Here is a 21,709-nt window from a genome sequence, read left to right as displayed (position 1 = left end):
GAGTTTTTCCAGAGGACCTTTAAAATAATAATAAAAAAAATGTTGCCTCACCCTAGCGCTATGAGTGTTGTCTTCTTTATAGACAGTTGCATTCTGATGCCGCTCTGCCGATCCTGACACGAGGTTTAGTCAAAACATATGATATGCAAGACAAAGCAAGCAATGCTTTACTCTTTACACTACAACTAAAGTTTTCAGTAGTCATTTTGAAACGAAAGGGCAAGGGGATCTGACGTGCCACTGATCTCCTAAACACAAGTATGCACTAGATTTTGACACTTTTTCTCTCTGTGTCTGTGTCTGTGTGTGTGTGTGTCTGTGTGTGTGTGTGTGTGTGTGTGTGTGTGTGTGTGTGTGTGTGTGTGTGTGTGTGTGTGTGTGTGTGTGTGTGTGTGTGTGTGTGCGCGCGCAGCTTTTCTGGAGCATGTGCACCTGTGTCTCTAACCAGCTTCACCTGTCTGCCTAGCTTACACACCACACACACACACCTAGATACTGCAACCCTTTCTTGTTTTGTCACTCTGTAATTTTGTGGTAGGGAGTTATGTAGCATTTTTCCGTCCATGTTGGCATGCTCAGGAAATAAACCCATCATTATTTCCACTTCCAAAAAACCCTACCCTACCAAGGACTACACGTGTCGATCCAGGCATATAGTGGGACCCCGACAAGAACAATACTCTATCATTGTGACCGTGTAAAATGGGCTGTTCAGATTAGATATTCAAAAAGCTAAATTACAAGTGCCTTTGTTTTCTGTCACATTTGGGAGGAAGACCACAATTTTTGTATTAAATGAAGTACAGTGGAACCTCGATAGTTCGCGACTTTTCATTGGAACCGGAAGCCGCGAGTGACTTTTCAAAACAGTTAGATTTTTTTTTTATTATTGTATTATTTCATTTAAAGTAGTAACATTTAACGACAAGTAATTCACAATTTTTGTTGAGTTTACAGTACATGTACAATTTCCCTTGAAAAAGGAACCACCAAAAGGAGAGTCAAAACCTCACGATTAGAGTATCGAGGTTACACTGAATTTCAGATTCAAGGGTTTTTATTTTTGTAATGTGAGATTCTCTGATGGTCGCTGATATTTATTTGATTGAATAGGGACAAACATTTGTATCTTCTAATAAACATGATTACACCATAAAGGATTTTTTAAGTTTTTAATGTAATAAGCTTTTTTTTTCATTTTTTTTTTTTATCTTGAATAATAATTCAAATCATCTGAAACAGGATATAGGAAGCAAACACTCCACCTTACCTGCAAATTTGAGCAGCCGAATTTATGCAGAGATAAACATGTGACCTTGTTATTAAAAGTTAAGTGACTGAGAATGTGTAATCATCTGCCTCGTCACACGTGATGAACCTCACTCCAGTTAAATTGTCTCATCATCATTGGTGCTTAAATTGCTTGTTTTGTTCTGCTGGCTATCAAACATTTCAAAACTTTGTGTTCCCTCACTTGTGTGTGTGTGAGCTCTTTTCTCAGTTTTGATGATGTAACGGTGCAGGTGCATTGTGGCTTTTGACAGCCGCGGTCTGAATTGATTAGTCATATGTCTGTTTCAGCGCCGCATGTAGGGAGCTCTCCAAATTGATCAAAAGCATGCCATTAACTGTATGGAGAAAAGCACACTTATCAAGCTTCTTAAGCCTCTCTCTCTCTCTCTCTCTCTCTCTCTCTCTCTCTCTCTCTCTCTCTCTCTCTCTCTCTCTCTCTCTCTCTCTTTCTCTCCCCCTCTCTCCCCCCCCCCTCCTTTTGAATCCTTTACCCTTGCTTATGTTAAACTGCCTCCTTATACAAAACTATCTTTCCAGGCAGACAGCCAAGGCAAGGTGGAATAAGTAAATGGCAGAATTCCCCACATACAATTAGTGAAATATATTTATAGGTACTTAATGCTGCTTCTCGCTCAAAGTGATGCCACGCATGAAAAATGGGCTTAAGTTCAAGGTCAGAGTCACATGTAACTGAGACACGCCTCTGTTTTTAGCCAATTCTTATGCAGCTGACTAAAGTGCTGAAGCTCATGCTTATGAGTAGAATAACAATATGCCGAATATTGGTGTTAAAGTTCCAATAAGTGTGCTTTGGGGTATTTAATGTCCGTGTAAAGTAGAATGCATCACGAGCGTTTATTGTCTTGCTCTTCCTCAGACCTCCATAGACCCCAAAGCAGGAGGACGTTCAAGCATGTCACGAAGAAGCACCACGATCACCGGGACATCAGACGAGCAGCCGCACGTCGGACACTACCGCCTGCTCAAAACCATCGGCAAGGGCAACTTTGCAAAAGTTAAACTGGCCAAGCACATCCTTACGGGAAAAGAGGTAACCAGATAGTTTACCTGATTTCTCGGTCACACATTTTTTTTCTTTTTTTTTCTTCTCTTTTTGTCTCTCCCTATTCAGCCTATTTCCAATTCTTGTATGGGTGTCTTTTATTGAGGGCTATTTTTATTGACGATGGGGCAGGTCTCTTTTGTCAGTATTTCCATAGACAAGTTTTCATCATTGACCATAGTAAAATAAAGCAATGAAGTCAATCTAGTTTCACATCAGCTCCTGTAAGCATGAACACAGCATATTTTTTGTTCAAACTTAGGGCTAATATCCTGTTTGAGGTTGTCTGCTTTATTTGTCTCGTTTCTTCTGTTTTTTTTTTAGGTGGCGGTGAAAATCATAGACAAGACACAGCTCAATTCTTCCAGTCTTCAAAAAGTGAGTCAAAGTGCATTCAATTGCAGAAAAGAGGATCTGAATGTCTTCAGTCAGTGAGCGAACCAGCCTCTTTGGTTTTTCTTGCATTTCTTTTTTAAGAGGCATACGGAGTATGTGTCAGAATTATTATAGACTGAAGTGGGTTTGGCTTGCTGTAAGTCTTTGTGTATGAAGTATTGCCTAGATGGTGTTAAATAACTCCGAGTTCTTTTTGCCCTCAGCTCTTCCGGGAAGTGCGAATCATGAAGCTTTTAAACCATCCAAATATAGGTGAGTAGAAGAAGAAGAAGAGTGAGTGTGTGTGTGTGTGTGTGTGTGTGTGTGTGTGTGTGTGTGTGTGTGTGTGTGTGTGTTTATATAGGTCATACATCAAATTAGCTAATTAAAAGCTGCTTCTTATGTAAAAACATGGGCTTGTGGCACCTTGGTGTCAGGAGTAGCTCAGTGGGCCGTTCCGAGGCTTCTGATTCATAAGCTGAAACTCAGAGAGCCGAGCAAATGCTCTGATCGTGCTCTATAAGACAGGAAGTGGACGACTTAGCTCTATTTTAACCTCTCACCATGGCTGCGAAATGGACCCCCTTCAGATAGGACTAGGGCTGTGTTTTTCACAGCAAACTTGTTTCCTTTTCATTGTAGAATTACCGGATTCGATGTTGTGTGTGTATATATATATTAATTACGATGAGGAAAATCATAGTTATGTTTTTTTACTTTGTTGAGCGGTCCTTCTTCAACTGGATCGTGCATAATACACATTCCCCGTTTTGTTTGTTTCCCCCATATAATTTAAACATTTAAAAACGTGTTGACTGGTAAATTCTTAGCTTTCAGTGGCATTAGAATGCATTTAAGTATCATGCTTTTTTTGTGTTTGAGTTAAGTACCGTGAGAAATGCCACATTCCTTATACACTATATGGCCAAAGTATCTGGACCCTGACCATTTCAAATCCATTTCATCAGGGGGAGTTGTTTCCCCTTTGCTACCATAACAGTCTCCACTGTTTAGAGGAGGCTTTCCACTTGATTTTGGAGCATGGCTGTGAGGATTTTTGTCCATTCACCCACCACATCCCAACAAGTCTGGTCCACCTTTTGGCATTTTAGTTCATCCTAAAGGTGTTAATTGGGGTTGGGGTCAGAGTTCTATGCAGGACACATGAGTTCTTCCACTCCATATTTGGCAGACTTTGTTCCTTTGGAGCTAATGTTCATGGTCATGCTGGAACATGTGTAGGACTCTTAGTTCCTGTGACAGGAAATTTTAACGTTGAAGAGCAGAGAAATATTTGAGACTAATTGCATTGTTTCCAACTATGTAGCCATGGTTGTGGTGAAGGCCTACATATGTGTGATGGTCCACATACTTTTGGCCATCCATGTTTTTGCTATTTTATTTATTATTACATTAAAACTGTTAGTGTAAATATGTGCCACTGTGTAAACATATATATATATATATATATAGCATTTCATGGTCTCAGATGTTCAAATGGAAATTATTTGGTTCGTACGAATTTCCTTTTAAAACACAAGACAAATGTACCAACGCTACATTTGCTTCCGTTCTTTATTTCCACTGTGTGTGGTTGTGTTTAGGTTGCCAACTAACTCTCCCATAAACCCGTTTCTCCTGACATGTTTTGACAGCTGATGATCCTCTCTGTCCTGCCCCCATCCCCTTTCTCTTTCTCTAGTGAAGTTATTTGAGGTGATCGAGACAGAGAAGACCCTGTATTTGGTTATGGAGTATGCCAGTGGTGGTGAGGAGGCTATTCAGCCTTTTTTGTATAATCAAAAGGTTTTGTTTTTTTTTCTTTCAGTGTGCTTTATAATGCCTTCACTGCATTTCTCTCGTATACCAGTTTTTTCACTCTCCATCGTTCTGCCTCTGTTCCTCACTTCCACCATCTAGGTGAGGTTTTCGATTACCTTGTCGCTCATGGAAGGATGAAAGAAAAGGAGGCTCGTGCCAAATTCAGACAGGTGTGTGTGTGTGTGTGTGTGTGTGTGTGTGTTTGATTTGCTCCATTTCTTCTGTGTATAATCAGTCTTATATATTTGACATACAGAGAATGTTTTGTCTGCTTGGTATATCTGGAAGCAGGAGAATTCATTCTTGCCCTGATCTTGACTTGACTTGACTTGATCTTTGCTGTATTTTCTGGATGACAGACTTGGTTTTAACATCCGAATATGTTGATGGTGATCACAAATGGAAAGCTGAAACGGATAGTAATTCACACCTCACATTTCCATGTTTCTTAAATGTGGTCACAATTTGTTGCCAAATATGCCAAAAGCAGCCTGTTATTAACTCTGATTCTGCCACAAAACTAAACCTTTTAAACAAACTTGATTTTTGACTAGCAAATGATCAAAGTGCTGTATAAGTATAATGCACACTAACGATATTAGAAGTTTCTTACATCCTAGAATCAATGAAACTTGTTAGTGCTCTATTTAAAACGTATTTTATCATGTAAATGCAACTCATTCAGTTATAGATTTCTTTTAGATCAGTGCAAATATATATTTGAAAGTTGCACTGTGGTTACAAAAGTTGTATTGTCGTAAGTCTTTACTGTCTAGAATGTGTTTGGAAGACAGAAATTGTAAGCCAATGTGAGGAATTTTCTTTGCTGCTCGACAGCTTTCAAATAGATTCCTTTAACCATAACGCTCAAAGGTATGACAGTGTTTCTCTTAACACTGTAATACCACGGATAGACATATTCTGCCAAATCAACTTCCGAATCATTCGTACCAAGTACAGCATGAGGACTAACATTGCAAAATGTGTTGAATTCTTATAGTACCATAGTGATGTTTTTTGTTTGTTTGGTTTTTTAATTATTATTTTTATTTAAGAAAAATTTAATTGGTTGGTTGTAATTTATTTTATTTTTTTCTCTTTATTTTCAAATTAATATTCTGTCACTGACACAAATACATTCATACAGTGACAAGTAGCACTTATGTTGAAAAACAGTAAAAAGAAACATACACGAGCAATACAGGCAATTATTGTGTGGACAGTGGTGCATGTTTAAAATATACTGATTTAATTATATTTAACAAATCTGATAGTTTTGTTCCTAAAACCAGATTATCTGGGTCGTGTTTAAAGTCGTTGTAAAACCCACCATAAATCTCAATAATAAAATTCTAATTTTATCCCAAGTTTAAAAACTGATAAAACTGGACCACTGAAACCAAGGTTGTAACTGTAGAATGCCCTTGTCTTTGGCCTCTAAACCAAAGGTTGTATAATCTCCAATATAATTAATAATGTTCAAAAAGCAAAATAATTGGGCTAAAATAACTGCAACACATGCCCAATCAAGGCTAAGAGCTTTAATTTAATGTTTGCAAAACTTCAAAGCTGTAATCAAATAGTCAACTCGTCGTGTGTCTCATGCTCAACAGAGTAGTAAAAAAAAAAAATCTAGTTTAACGTGTGAAAACCACACAATTGGCAACACTGTTTATTTTTTTTTTTGATCAGAGATTCATCTGCGTTCATATTACAAATGTAATGTGACCACATGTGTTCCAGACCACCTCGGCAAGTGGTTTGAGTCATCAGATAGACACGTTTGACCTCGTTCTAGCACTCTCCTTTTGTGATCTGATCTCCTGAGATGGATGTTAATAACAAGTCTGCTCCGACTGAGGTTAATGCATGTACTGTTAGAAACAGCTACTGACACATGCTACAGATGTTGTATATGGAGGTTGGGTGGAAAAGTGCACAAGAGTTACTTCAAAGTCTTTGTTACTAATCAATTTCTTCCACTCTGTACTGTTCTGTTTTGCTGTGTTCGTCTGTATGTGTGTGTCTAGATTGTTTCTGCGGTGCAGTATTGCCACCAGAAGTGCATTGTACACAGGGACCTAAAGGTAACAACACTTGTACCACTGCTTTTGGCTGGTGTTACTGGTCTTTCAAGATTTCTAAGTGCATGCACTTGCACAAGAAGTCAAGTACAGGGTCATTGCTACATTTACATGTCTATTTGTTTCATAAAAGCACTTATACTGCTTCCAGCTTTGTGTAGGCCTGTCCCTGACATGAATTAATCAGAACATAAGTGCATATATGTGTACAGTCCAATACAGTCTTGCTCCAGTTTCACATGTTCTTTGTTAGACTTTTCTTTCTTTCCAGTTAAGCACAGTAACCCTGTACACATTTACCACACTGAGCACACATCTGTTTTATACTCTCCTGTACACCCACTGTTCCCATGGCGATGCCCTACCCCATTCTTTACTCTTTATTAGTGTATAGGTGAAGAACCCTGTCACTCTGACCTTTGAGCTCTTCCAGTTAATCTCCATGGTAGCATTACATTTTAACAGCCGCTAACAGAAGTGCTGTCAGCATTAAACTAATAAATGCAGCCCTATATGCATGCATGTGTCAGAGAATGGCCTAGAATTAGTACTTTAGTATAACAGTAGACTTGTTCGCTCAGAATGGTTCGAGGTTATGAGTTTTAAATCTGATAGGACACATGGATCTGGTTCCTGCATGTAGAATAACTTTAGAAAGGGGATGTGCATCTTGGCTTATTTTAATATTTAATTGCCTGTAAAGGTTAATGAACAGAAACTTGAATTTCCCTCATGGAAGAAGAAATGCTCCTTGTTTTTTAATCTAGATATTAAACAATAAAAAAAAACTTTTCAAAGTCATATACAGGAAATATTATAACAAATAAAAAGTGTAAAAGTGTGAACTGGTTCAAAACTTAATTTATTCAGTTTTATAACAAAATCGGTATTTTAATATATTGTGCTGTTTAGAAGTTATATTATGTTTTCATATTGGACCTTTATAACATTAAGGCTGTTATAGTAAACCATGCCAGCAAATGTCTTTTCCATTTTCTCCCCTTGACATCTCATAATGCAATGGAGTGAATACTACTACTTTTATCTCGAGTTTTTAATCATGTGATTGTTTACCCATGCACACATCTAACGTAATTTACGGACTCTAAAGAGCACCCATATATAAGCCGCACCCACTGAATTTCACAAAGATTTTTATTTTGAACATAAATAAGCCGCACCTATCTATAAGTGTCTACACTAAAACTAATGAACTTTACACAGGCTTTAACAAAAGACAGTGTCTGTTACACGGTGTAACGGGTGAAATGTGTTGTGGCTCCTTTAAGAGCAGAACGGCATTTTGGGAATAGCCTGCCACCGCATTTTACGGTATTACTGCATGTGTGCAAGACCGAGGAATATGTCCTTATTATTTTCTGATTCTCATTTCTAAGTTTCTTTGACTAACCCGTAACGCTGTTGCCAAGAAAAATAAAAAAGCACGAGTTTTGGAAACCTGTCTGTGCTTATATGATTTCTGTTGCAACTGGAGTTAGTGAGTAAGCGGCAGGTCAAACGTCAGAGGAACCTCATCCATATTTATGATGTGGTGCGGTCTGATTCAGTGGGAGCATGTCTGATTTAATATAAAGAGTTTCATTGGTTCACCTGAACCCGTTTCGCAATTTCATTGGTCTAATGTTCATATATTAGCCGCTTCGATGTTTAAGCCGCGGGGTTCAAAGCGTGGGGAAAAAGTAGCGGCTTATAGTCCGTAAAATACGGTACTATACGTACACTTAAAAATAAATGAAGAAAAAAGATGTGCTAGCTAACTCCTGTTAGCTAAATAAACCAGATAAAACACCAGTGCTGATGGGGAAAATATTAAGTGCCTAACTAAAACAATGCCTAACTGCCAAATGTGATTTTTATTCATTTTTTTCCCTTCAAAACCCCCAAGATAAATGTACATCATTATAAAGCCAATATACAAACAGGTTTCCAGGGTGTCACAACAACATATTAACACACGCATGCATCATATATATAATATTATGGAGTGAAGATTTTAGTTTACATGACTAATGGATAAGCATCTGCATGATTTTAGTTTGTCACCAGACTGGCAATGCTGTAAACCTGTAGTCGGTTGTGTGTGTGAAAGAAAGAGGGAGCACCTTGACTGTTGCGTGGAGTTCATGGAGAGAATTCCAGCATGTCTGTTGTCTGTCTGTGTGTGGGTGGTTGTGTGTGTGTGTAACATGTAAGTTAGTTGATGTCAGCTGGCTAATATTTAACCATGCCAGCCAAGCCCAGTTAGGACCCTGCATCTGTTGCTAGGCAATGCAGGCTTCCAACTTGGCTAAAGTTGGTGGATAAACATTTTAGTGGCAGCATTGAGAGTGCTCATGCATTTCAACCAACACCCCCCCCCCCCCACACACACACACACACACACACACACACACACAGACCCATGCGTCTAAACGGATGAGAGACCACATAAAGACTATTTGAAGCGACCAGAATGAAGGATTGCAGTGGAGAAAGGCAGAGAAGTTGCTGCTATTGCAGGACTGTGTTCCATTTTCGCTTTTTTTGTGTGTGTGTGTGTGTGTGTGTGTGTGTGTGTGTGTGTGTGTGTGTGTGTGTGTGTGTGTGTGTGTGTGCGCACACTTTGTTTTCCTTGCTGATTTAGCTGACTCATCTTCACTAACAAGTGGAGGGTAAATATAAGGCAAAAAATATAACAGAACTTTTTAAAGGCATTTTCCTGATACCCGATAGCAATTAGTTTAGGTTTCTTTCCCTAAACATGTAATATTATAGTGATATTCTTTTTTTAATCCAGTGTATTTATTGAGAAAAAGATCTGTGTGAAATAAACGAAGAAAAAAGTAAAGTGTAATAAGTAAGTGGTAAAATAAAAGAATGAATGTTGATGTAATAATTTGCTACAGTCAGTAGAGATCTAAAACAGGTCCCAGGACCAACATCTAGTACTGATGTTATTTTACTTTTAAACAGTCTACGTCATCATCTGCTACAGGTTTGTGAGTTTAGAATTTCCACATTGTCCTTTTCCTTCTCCCCACAGGCCGAGAACCTCTTGCTAGATGCAGACATGAACATTAAGATAGCGGACTTTGGGTTCAGCAACGAGTTTACCGTGGGAAACAAGCTGGATACATTCTGCGGCAGCCCCCCGTACGCCGCACCTGAGCTCTTTCAAGGCAAGAAGTACGACGGACCTGAGGTAGATGTCTGGAGCCTGGGGGTCATTCTATACACACTGGTCAGCGGCTCCCTGCCTTTTGATGGACAGAATCTAAAAGTAAGTGAAGAAGGAGGGCAAAAGTAAAAAATGAAACCTCATGTCTGTTCATCATTTCTTTCTGCTATTTGACTTGGTGCCATTGTGCCTCTCTCTCTTTCCCCCCCCCAACAGGAGCTTCGAGAGCGTGTATTGAGGGGGAAGTACAGGATTCCCTTTTATATGTCTACAGACTGCGAGAACCTACTGAAGAAATTCCTTATTCTTAACCCAACCAAAAGAGGCAGTCTAGAGGTACATTTTAAAGTATTTTTTTTTTCTGCTTCTGTATCAAACAACATTTGCTAAATGGAAACCAACAAAAAATTGGTACAAAAAATCTTTTGTACCAAAATAATAAAAAAAACCACCCTGACATTTAGACACTGATTGGCTGGTATTTTATAGATTTTGAATCATATTGAAACTCACCCATCATCAATTAGACATAAATAACAATTCAACATGACTATATTTCACACTAAGATGCTTTATGATTGCATCAAACGGTAAAACATACATTATATAATTGTTAATCACAGCGTGTTCTCCCCCCTCTCTCTCGCTCTCTCTTTTTTTTCTCTTTCCTTCTCCCTCTCCCTCTCTCCCTCTCTCTCTCTTTCTCTCTCTCTCTCTGTGTGCATTGTTCCAAGCAGCAAATAATGAAGGACCGCTGGATGAATGTGGGTCATGAGGAGGAGGAATTAAAACCCTACATAGAGCCCCGGCCTGACTATAAGGACCCCAAGAGAACAGGTGTGTGCGTGCATATGAGAGAGAGAGAGAATGAGTGAAAGATAAATAAAAGAACAAAACAGTCTGAACAATACATGTCTTATTTCCTATAGAAAAAATGCTGCAAATGGGCTACTCAAAAGAGGAAATTCAGGATGCACTTGTCAACCAAAAATATAACGACATTATGGCAACGTACCTGCTGCTTGACTATAGGAACTCTGAGGTACACTAATTCATACGCTTTCTTCACTCTTCCTAGCACATGCAAACTCTGTGTCCTCTTGTTTCTTAACTTGTCTCTAAAACACCTCTAACACTCTGATGACTCAGCTTGACGAAGGCATCAACAAAGCTCGACCAGGAGGTGACCTCACAAACAGTAATGCACCCTCTCCACCTCACAAGGTACAACGCAGTGTGTCCTCTACTCAGAAACCACGAAGGCCCACAGATCAGGGTGAGTTCTGAAAATTGCTAATTTCCTGTAAAGGCACAAATCTCTTAATTTAGTCCCGTCTTTTGAGGTTTCTTTTCTTTCTTTCTTTCTTTCTTTCTTTCTTTCTTTCTTTCTTTCTTTCTTTCTTTCTCTGTTTTTCCAGTCACACATTCTAAACGGCCTCAGGGGGATAACAAGCACACAGGTGAGGATTCTGGGCGGAAAGGGTCCAGTGGCTCGACCAAAGTGCCACCCAGCCCCGTTGTCCCAGGAGACAGCAAAAAGAGCTCAACTCCCTCCACTGTAAGTGTGTGTGCATGAGACACAACAAAGAGTATGGTGGGGGTTTTTTGTTGTTGTTGAAACAACCATGGGTTTTTGTAGTGTGTTTATGAAATTTACATTTACAGCATTTGGAAGACGCCACTTATCCAGAGCGATATTTATCTTATTCATACAACTGAGCATCTATAGGTTTAGGGGCCTCGTTTAGGGGCCCAGGAATGGCAGCTGGTGTGTCTGGGATTTGGATCCAATGTCCAATGCTTTAACCACTAAGCTACCATCTCTCCCAAATTAGTCAGATATTTGATGTTTCTTGCATTACTTGAAGTTCATATAAAGATTGTTTTGCATGAATAGATCGGCACACTCTAAAAATAGCTTACTATTCACAAGAACCATTTTGATCCAGCTGCAGAAATCCCTGATGGAAATCCACTGCTTATGTGCAATTTTGTCTCTTAATAGACTGCTTTTAAGCCTATGAATGCACAATTATTATAACGAGACGTAAGTGAGTAGCAGCTGATTACTAATCTTGATTTTGGTGCATGACCCTACAGAACAGTATCCTGTCCACGGGCACAAGCCGCAGCAGAAACTCTCCGCTCACCGACAGAGCCTTATTGGGAGTCCAAAATGGCAAGGACAGGTACACACTACTGCACACACTACTACATACACAATCTCAACCTTACTTAAAATAAAAATAAAGAAAAGGGTTGTGTGAATAAGTCAAAAATGTGCTAACCTAGACAGGTGTCTCATCAACTCTAGTCCCATTATGAATCTATTACCTATACAGTTGGTTTTCCATTTTCTCACAGAATCTTTTCTGTGATAGGAGCATACTCACAAGCACTTGTTATTCACCTCTATTCAGTGTGTATGTTGAATTTGCTTGAGCTTGAATTGGGTAAACAACCAGCTTTCCTGAGTTTAACTGTCCTTTGATCATCAAGGCTTCTGGATAAGAGAGTCATGCTTCCATACCTATGCAGCTCTCTCCACGTTCCAATGCTTTTCTAAGAACAAATGAGCCCATTTTCTCAATCTGCACTTTACTATTCCTCTTTTGATGGACTTCAGTGTATTAATTCATCCCATTCATCACCATGGCTTAGGATATATATGTATTTGCACATGCTTTAAAGCTTGAGCTTTTATGTACAGTATGTATTCAGTGTATATACACAGGTATGGGTTTAATCTACAGGTTCAAAAATATGATTGGACTTTTAGGGTCATATTACCGTGCCAAATGGGCACTTTAGTGAAACGTGAAACTATAATAAATGTCCAAATGACATTGGGCAGCAAATCCTGTATATAATTCTTGTGATTTTGGGGTCATATATATACTATATGAACTAAACTACAGGGACTTTTTCAGCCATATGTGTTTCTTCCCCAAACTGTTACCACAGATTTGGAGGCACACAATTGCACAGAATGTCCCTGGAAGTGGTAGCATTACATTTTCCCCTCACTTGAACTTGGAGACCCAAACCTGTTCCAGCATGACAATGCAAGCTCCATGAAGATATGAGTTGGAGTGGAAGCTATTGAGTGGCCTGCTTATAGAGCGCTGAACTCAACCCTATTAAACACCTTTAGGATGAATTGGATTGCTGACTGCACCCCCACTTCCTCACCCTACATCAGTACCTGATTTTAGCTGTTCATGTAGTTGTATGAGCAGAAATCTTTATAATCATACTCCAAAATCAAGCAGAACATCCTCCCGGAAAAGCGAAGTTATGACGACAGCAGTTGGAATGGGAACTAAAACTAACTGAAAAACTAAAAGCACTTAGCAGTCTTATTAATAGGTGTCCACAAATATTTGTCCATATAGTATACATGCGTTATTAAAGTCAAGATGAGCGGCCTGTGTTTGAATATTGAAGCAGATCATGAGGATGTTTTTCCTCATGTGAAGAATAGTTGGTTTCCCTTAGTAGACCTCACTTTTTTTCTTTTTATGCCATTAGCAGTGTAAGTGCGCATTAAAATGCTTAACGCAAATGCTGTTTAATTTATTTGTGGTGATATAACCATTAAAAGTTGCCATAGGTGCATTTAAGATTAGTGCACTTTTATTAAAATGTCTATTCGCTTGTGCATCTTTTAGAATATTAACCGTTGTTCTTCTATGTTTGCTTTGGTTTTTGTTTATTAATCTCTTGCCTACGTTTTTCTACGTCTGTCTCATTCTCTCTGTCTTTCTCTAGTCCTTGCTCACTTACCCATTCTTTCCTAAAGCATTTGAGGACACACTGTCTAGTCTGTCTTTGCACACTGATTTTTCTTTTCCTGGTTTATGTACGTTTTGAAAGGATTAGCAAAGCTTGTGACCAGAAAAGGCACCATTCAATTGGTACGATTTGTGTAGTTGACCTGTGATAGGTTTACTTTCTGTGTTCTTCTCAGTAAGGTGATATCATGGCTTTTCTCTACAAACACTGCTAATCCTGTTTGTGTGTGTTCTCCTTTCTGCTTTTTCCCCCCTCATCAGCACTCTGTTTGACCTCTCTCTCTCTCTCTCTCTCTCTCTCTCTCTCTCTCTCTTTATCTCTCTTCCTCTCTTTATCTCTGCTCTTGCTCTCTTGTACCAGTCTCCACTGTCTCTTGTATATACTCATTGCCCAAACTCACACTTTCCTTTGTGCTCTTTCTTTGTGTCCCTTGGGTGCTGTCTCTCTCTGTTACTCCTTTTCTCCTTGTCCCTATCTCCCTATTGTCGGATAATTATGCCTTCTAATAAAATCCTCTTTCCTCCCTCAACACATATACGGCCATGACTGTGTGTGTGTGATGGTGTGTGCACGCATGTACGGTGCCACCGCTGTACGTTCTCGCCACCGTCAGCCTGAACACACCCGGGTCCCGCGCTTCGACGGCCTCGGCCGGCGCCGTACTCACATCGTCCTCGTCCTCACGTTCCCGTCATCACAAGTCCATGTCCTCCTCAGCCCACCCATACCCCGCTGACCTGCACGCACATCAGCCCAGGCAAGTTCATACCGAGCCACACGCACTCTGAGAAACAGCCTCTACTTTTTTTTTTGCGTTGAACAAAGCGAGGGGGGAGGGGGAGGGGACTGCTCGGTGAAAGACTCTCACAAAGACCTTGCTGGGTGAAGAAAGGAAAGATTGTCAGGGAGGTCTTTGTTATAAACTAAAATGCTGAAGATGTAATGTCATGATTCGTAAACAGGGTTCGTTGTCTGATAACTCATAAAAAATTATACTACGGATCTTTCAAGTACTTCACGAAGGAGTAAAATAGGACGTAGAGTTGCACAAGAGGGTTATGAAAACAAAACTTGAACCGAAAGAACAGCAATACTGATACCGATTTCTCACCGGCCCTTCACACTTTATTTTCTAACTCTCCTGCCAGCAACATGAGCTGGATGTTTACTTAATAACTGTGCAGCGAAATAAGAAAGCATTTCCTAATCATCTCAATGCCTTTAACCTGTCGTGTACTGTGTACACAATTTAGAGATGACAATAGCATGGCCATTGCACGGTGAAACATTCATTTTTATTTTTTTTATTTTTTTCCTTCAAAACCACATAATCTAACCCTTGTAATTGTTTGTCCAGATTTCATAAACCATAGCTATTGTGTTTAAAATGAATGGTCAGCATGAGCCTGGTAGCTTGTATGTGTCACTGGGAGTGAATGGCTGTTATACAAAGCCTGCTCTGTTGCATGCATTGGACACGGACTCTTCTACATTAGGTCGGGGACAAGTGAAAGACGGCACCGCTGCCTTGCCTCATGGCTGCTCTATAGTGCTGCTCTGTTTCTATATTCTGAACTGATTTTTCTATCTACTAACCCTTCTACTAATTATTTATGTAGAACAATGTTGTGGTCCATTCCGTTCATTGTACAAACACTTAATGTCATATTTGTGTCACTGTCTTCATGAAGACATTATGGTTTGAATTTAATGGATGAATATGAAGGAAAAAAAAACAGATGGGAGAAGAAATTTAGAAAATAGTGCATTGTATAAAAATAAACCCAAGTTCTAAAAGTAGTGTCTCTCTATAGTTTCAAATCAAGGCATGGTGCACTAGGTGTCGACTTGGCCGCTCAAATCTTACACGTGGGTTTCTACTGATTGGTGAAACCCCTCCCTTATGTCCCTCATATCAGGTTCCTTCGACTGTTAAGCACATTTTGTTGCATTGTGATTTTTATGATCCTGCTAGGCAACGCTATTATTCAAAAACATGTCTACAAAGGGAATTTTCACATCACCTGATTTGTGTTTTTTGTTATTTTTCTTTTTCCTCATGTAAATCTGAAAGGTTTTATATAGTAATTTAAATGTTTAATGTAAAATGAATTTAATTATGATATTGTGTCTATAAACAAACAATCAAAGAAAAAAAAAATGAACATGGAAAAAAAAATTGATCAGAATTTCATCTTTAAAATCTTTAAATCATCGTTTTCTGATCTTTAAATCTAGACGTACTAAACAACCAAGAAAATGGCACCTTTTGTTTGAATCCACCCATTTTTTTAAGCAATGAAAAACATTGGAACAGGTGTTTCTTGTTGCCTGGGTATTCCCTCAGATTGATTGTGTTATCTATTAATAGCTCTGAACGTCTACACTCGGTTTGAGCTCTGGGTTTCGCTTGTAAAGACTGCGCTTGTTTGGTAAAATGAATAAACCAACATGAAGACCAGACAGCTTCCTAAGTAAGAAAACCAAGCTAAAAAAAAGACAGACAATGGATCAGCGATATTGTGCAGTCATTGGCCATAGACAGTACAACCATTTGTCCTGAAAGTGAAATAAACTGCTTGTGTACTAACAGCCAGACATGGAACAGCTCGGCCAAGGAAAACGGCAGATAATGACAGAAATGTTGACAGCTGTAAGAAAAACCCAATCGCAAATGCTTGTTCAGAATTCAGTATGTGTTTGTACCTGGCCTCATTTAATAGATCAATAACTTTGAGAGAAATTAAAGTCTAATATAATATAATAAATTCTAATAGTCTATTGGGCTTTCCAAGACAACTCTAAGCTAGTAAAAGACCCACAAACTTATTGGCTGCGGGTTCTGGCAGGGATTCGTTAATTGAAACTTGACTTTTTTGGCGCAAAAAGTGGGCATGTGAACTTGTGGTTCAATGATTCTTTTATTATGCGATAACAGGAACCTGCTCCCTTGATCCTAACCTGAGAGATGGGCTTTCAAGCTCCGTGATTCGATAAGACGTGATGCCTGCCGAGTCCTCTTCCTATGCAGAGCATATTTTTTTTATTTCGAGATTATGTAACGCGTTCTACCAGTACACTGCAGGAGTGAGTCATTATCACACCTCCCTGTATTTCACACCCGGGCACATTTTGGTTTTGCTAGGAAAATACAGTACTTGATGGCATATATTTTTTTAATTGCAATTCCTGATCAACAAATAGTTTGCTTTACGGTACCGCTCTAATTTGAATGTCTAATTTGCCGTACTAGGAATCTGTCGTGTGTGCGACACTTTTGACCGTGGTTAACGTCACGCAGGGTTTGACTTGAACGTTTTCTGTTTCTTAAAAATGTAACATGGTCTCCCCCCACTCCCCTTCCCCCTCACCCCTTCATCTCTCTGTGGGAAAATGTATTTTTTTGTAGTGGTCCTTCTCAGAGAGCACCTGGTGCATCACCATCAGCTTACAACATCAGTAGCGCTACAGGCCCAGAGCGTACCAACTTTCCACGAGGGGTGCCTGCCCGAAACACCTTCCATATCGGTCAGCAAAGAGGGGCACGGGATCAGCAAGGCTCACCATATCACCCTTCTCCAGCCTCACCGTCCCTTTCTCATGGTACCAGCCAACAACGGCGACAACCAACCTCAGGCATCTTCAGCAAGTTCACCTCCAAGTTTGTACGCAGGTGAGAATGAATGCATGACGGGGCTACGCAATGTGCTTGGCTTTAAATCTGGGTGATCGAAGGATTGGGGCAGGTTTATGAGGTGACTAGGAGGAGAAATGCTATTAGTCCAAATGAATTATCAAGTGAAGTAAAGACAGAAGTAGCATGTGCATCTGTTTTTGAGGAGAAACAGATGGAAGTGTTTAAAGGGAAGAGAGAGACTCCTGTTAAGTGATTTTTTTTTTTTTTTTCAAAGGAAGTCACCATTACATCACACATTCTCACATCTCTGCTTCTTTCTTGCAGCTGGATGTGTGTGTAGTCTCAAAAATCTTTTTCATCTTGCTCTCATTTCAGATAGGGAAGTACAGTTTAGAGGTTTCGTTTGACACGTACAAACCGGCATTTTATTTCTTATTTCTCTCATCACACACCTTCGAATGTGTGACTACACTGAAGAGTTTGCTGTTTCAACAAAGTCCCAACCGAATCTTTCCCCTAAAGGTCAAGCCCTAGTTAGGAAATGAAATCACGTTGCCAGTGCCCATAATTTCGACAATACTGTTTAGCGCACATACAGCCACACGCATTTCTCGTCTATTTCATCATTTCCTGCTTTTGGGTTCTAGCACACTGAACGCATTGCCACCGCCACCTTTTCTCCACCACTGTGGTGACAGTATCCATGGTAACAGCAGAGAGGTATCACATTCCCCAGCCCTATAAATACTTGTGCTGGGGACACCTTGGTGTGTTCTCACTGCCGGAGCTGTGAGCTTTGTAGAAATAATGGATGTGTAAAATGAATTAATTCTTCAGGAAAATGTTTCCTTTCGTCGTTTCAAATTAAGATTAAACACTGCTAGACCTCATTCTGTCTGCTAAACAAACTTAACATCAAGCAACATCTATCTATTAACTATCTATCTCCAAAGGAAGAGTCAATATTATCAGATTTCTGTCTCTTTTATTTGTGTGTGTGTGGTGTGTGTGTGTATGTATATATGTGTATGTATATATATATATATATATATATATATATATATATATATATATATATATATATATATATATATATATATATATATATTTATTTATTTATTTATTTATTTATTTATTTATTTATTTTAATTAGACATAATGGGGTTTAAAGCTCTTGTTTATTAACAGTTACTTTAGCCAAATGAACAAGATCATGTTCCTGTCATCCAGTTTCCAGTAGTGAAGTGTATAATAGTACTTTGTTGACAGTTCTCTAAAGCTGATAAAGTTAGTACAGCTTTTTAAACTTGGTGTATACTTATGTATCTAATAGCATTAGTTGAGCGGCAGGTAATGCAGTCAAATCTGTCAAAAACTTCCTTCCTGTATACCACCTGTAACATTTGCGCAAGTTAAACAAAAATAACATAATTATCTCCACTTATATAAGTATATACACTGCTAGTTTTGGTTAGCATCACAATTACACATGGGCATTGTATAATATCTAATTTTCTCTCAGCAATATTTGGCTCAAAAGAGGAAATATAGAGGTAAAGAAAGCTATTAGACTGCTCTTATACTAGTTATTACGCAACAAATAAAGCCACGCCTCCTGTTTTGACTCCCTAAAGGCATAACTGGTGAAAGAGTAGAGAGCTCTCTATATCACAAGCTGTTAGCTAGTTCATCTAGTCTCTAGTTCACACTGACCGGATTAACCAGGAGAGCAGAATCTTGAGAGTTTGATTTTGTAAAATGAACCTGTTGTTCAGGATCCTTTAAAATACTATGAAGTTCCCTTTAAAAGGAAGGTCTGCACAATAATACAGTAAAACGTATAATATTTAGTAATGCACAGTAATATTCATTAACAATACTATACATTTTATCATGAATGTCATGCTGCTATTATTAAATAATCAACTAACTTGTACATTGACATTATATATTCCAGGGAGTCCCCGAGTTACGATGGAGACGCGTTACAATGAAAGTATCGTTCAGTCGCGACGTAGACAAGCCTACCCAGGAGTCTGAATAGTGATCAGGATGGGGTAGTGTACTGTAGTTTAATAATTTACTGTAGTATGTTAACAAATTACAGTACATGATTTAGCAAAACAGCAATTTACCGTACCGTAACGTATAAACTTTACGGTGTATATATGTATGTGGGCACATGTACGAGTGACATGAGTGAGTGGGGGGCGGAGCCAAATAAAATGAGCTAAAATTGGGCTTTGAAACAACAAAAACACAGAAAACAAATACGCAATAACACAGAGAGAGATGAACTCTGTTGACTGCTGGCGAGAGTAAGGCAGAAAATGCATAAATCCTGGCAGCGTCCGAACGTATCCTAACTCTTATATGATGCTACTTTTGCCGGATTTCTTTTTTTTTTTTACAAATTTGCCGTATCGTCATCGCAAGATCGAAATATGGTTAGTCGAAACATCATAACTCCGGGACTACCTGTACCCTTTTACCATATTTTATGTCACTGTTTGTAGGATTTAAGGATTTTGAATATTTTGCTTTTTACATCCATTCATATTTACATGCATACATTGTTCTTTTCTCCCCCTCCCCCTTTCTTGGTTTTATTTATTTTATTTATTTTTGTAGAAATCTATCATTCAGGTTTCCCAGAAGGTAGGAAAGCACAATGATAACACCCCCCTTAAAACCCTACATTTTTCATTCACCCCTTTTTTACCCTTTCCCAGTTTTGGTGTAATTTTATTTTGATGTAGTTTATTTTTCCCCTCGTACTTTTTTTATTCCTCTGCTGTATTAAGGTTGGCACTTTATTGATGTTTGGTTATATGTGTGATGTGTTATGGCCAGTACTAACATCCCACATCCGACGCAAACTCTCACCCTCAACATTCTCATCGTCCCATCAAATTAACATCCTTTTGGTTCCTCATCCTCACTTCTTTCACCTCAGCCCCCTTTTTGTTGTCTCCATCAGTGTGAACAGTGACCTTTGTGTTGTCCAGCGTTCCTTACTCATTCAAGGTTAACCCAAGGGTAAATGGGACATGCTGTCCTAGCAGTTAACCAAGGTTGAGATAATGAGAACCAGAACATGGTTGTGAAATTTGAAAATCAGAGGAAAACTTCAATGAGAAACCATTTTGGGTTTTTTTTTTTACTTTGTCTCTCACTTGGAGGATCTATTTAGGGTAAAGTGAAAGGGGACACTGAGGATGAAAAGGAGTGATGGAGGGGATTATATTACTCTGCATTCTTTCAGGAGAATCTGTTTACCTTTATTTAATTATTTTTCTTTTCTTTAACATGATGATGATTCTGATTGTAACAGTATCTGGAGCTGAGATTAACTGACTGGATTGGCTTGCTCTCCCAAAACTACTGTTTTGTTTTTGGGTTTTTTTCTTCATACCCTCCTCTTCCATGTGTTTCTATATTTCACTTCTATGTCTGCCACATGTGAGAACATTCAGGACTCGGGCAGATACCAGGTGTATGGAAATCTACCTGCACTCTTGCATTTACTATAATAATCAATTACAGCGGTTTATTTGTTGTTTTTTTTTTATATATATATATATATATATATATATATATGCAAATATATTATTATATGTTTCATGTTTGTGTAGTGTTGGTGTTATGTGGTCTTTTGTCCAGATGAGGGCACTGTCATGTAATACACGATGACTCTGCGTCCTCTGCTGGTCAACAGTTGTAACTGTTTGTTTTAAAAAAGAAAAAAAAAACTTTCATTACAGGTTCTATTACATGTACTTACCCATATTTCCTGCCCTTTAAGCTACAGATGCTGCTTTGTGGTTACTAAACAGCTTCATGTCTCTGTTCTAACCCTTTTTTGTTTTTGTGTCTTTAAAAGTCAGCGTTTACATACAGTCCATTGTTTGTGAGACGTTATCTGTCTGTATGTCTGTGTCTATTCATAACAACGTGCATTTGCGCGTTAAGACGGTTGACGCAAACCCTTTTTCTCGTGTATGTCTGACATCGTTTCTGTTTAATGTCGGTGTGTTTGGGTGCTTGCGCGTGTGTGTGTGTGTGTGTGTGAACCAGCTGTAGGGTGATTTACCGGATAACTGTACATTACATGGTGATGGGCTCGTATTAGACTTTTTTAGGGGGTGTCCTAGGTTCCTGGGTGGTTCCTTTCGGTTCCATTCCATTCCATTCCATTTAATTTCCCTTCACCGTAGAGTACAATCCTACTGGTGCCTTCCGCATTTGTAATCTTAGACGCCTTAAATCAACACTGATTGAATTGACACTTTCGGTAATGGAATGGGATTTGCATACCTGGGTATCCTTAACTCTTAAAGTGCATGGTGGCAGTTTACCAATAAAAAAAAAAAGAAAAAAAAAATAATAATGTTGTTTGGATTTCTTTCGAGGAGCCCGTATGAGGGAGAGAGTCAAGACGAGGGCAGCAGGTGAGGAACAAA

The 21,709-nt window shown here is 38.9% G+C and overlaps 1 protein-coding gene across 7 annotated transcripts in view; it reads left to right on the top strand.

Moving 5' to 3' along the window:
* mark2b (MAP/microtubule affinity-regulating kinase 2b) overlaps window positions 1-21,709 on the top strand; it is a 39,814-nt gene that overhangs the window by 15,393 nt on the left and 2,712 nt on the right. For 2 of the 7 annotated variants that reach the window (XM_083541364.1, XM_083541370.1), the window contains 16 exons: window positions 2,171-2,344; window positions 2,681-2,734; window positions 2,956-3,004; window positions 4,434-4,499; window positions 4,652-4,722; window positions 6,583-6,639; window positions 9,680-9,916; window positions 10,031-10,150; window positions 10,552-10,651; window positions 10,744-10,856; window positions 10,964-11,090; window positions 11,233-11,372; window positions 11,915-12,003; window positions 17,019-17,282; window positions 19,878-19,904; window positions 21,659-21,697. In XM_083541364.1, the coding sequence (XP_083397490.1) occupies window positions 2,171-2,344; window positions 2,681-2,734; window positions 2,956-3,004; window positions 4,434-4,499; window positions 4,652-4,722; window positions 6,583-6,639; window positions 9,680-9,916; window positions 10,031-10,150; window positions 10,552-10,651; window positions 10,744-10,856; window positions 10,964-11,090; window positions 11,233-11,372; window positions 11,915-12,003; window positions 17,019-17,282; window positions 19,878-19,904; window positions 21,659-21,697 (1,727 nt within the window). The remainder of the gene's footprint in view (window positions 1-2,170; window positions 2,345-2,680; window positions 2,735-2,955; window positions 3,005-4,433; window positions 4,500-4,651; window positions 4,723-6,582; window positions 6,640-9,679; window positions 9,917-10,030; window positions 10,151-10,551; window positions 10,652-10,743; window positions 10,857-10,963; window positions 11,091-11,232; window positions 11,373-11,914; window positions 12,004-17,018; window positions 17,283-19,877; window positions 19,905-21,658; window positions 21,698-21,709) is intronic. The other 5 variants (XM_083541365.1, XM_083541367.1, XM_083541366.1 and 2 more) reach the window with 5 other exon arrangements.

The sequence above is a fragment of the Silurus aristotelis genome, assembly GCF_946808225.1.
Source record: "Silurus aristotelis genome assembly, chromosome: 5".
NCBI classification, from domain to species: domain Eukaryota; kingdom Metazoa; phylum Chordata; class Actinopteri; order Siluriformes; family Siluridae; genus Silurus; species Silurus aristotelis.
The sequence above is the reverse complement of the archived record's forward strand: the minus strand, read 5'-3'. Positions and strand labels throughout refer to the sequence as shown.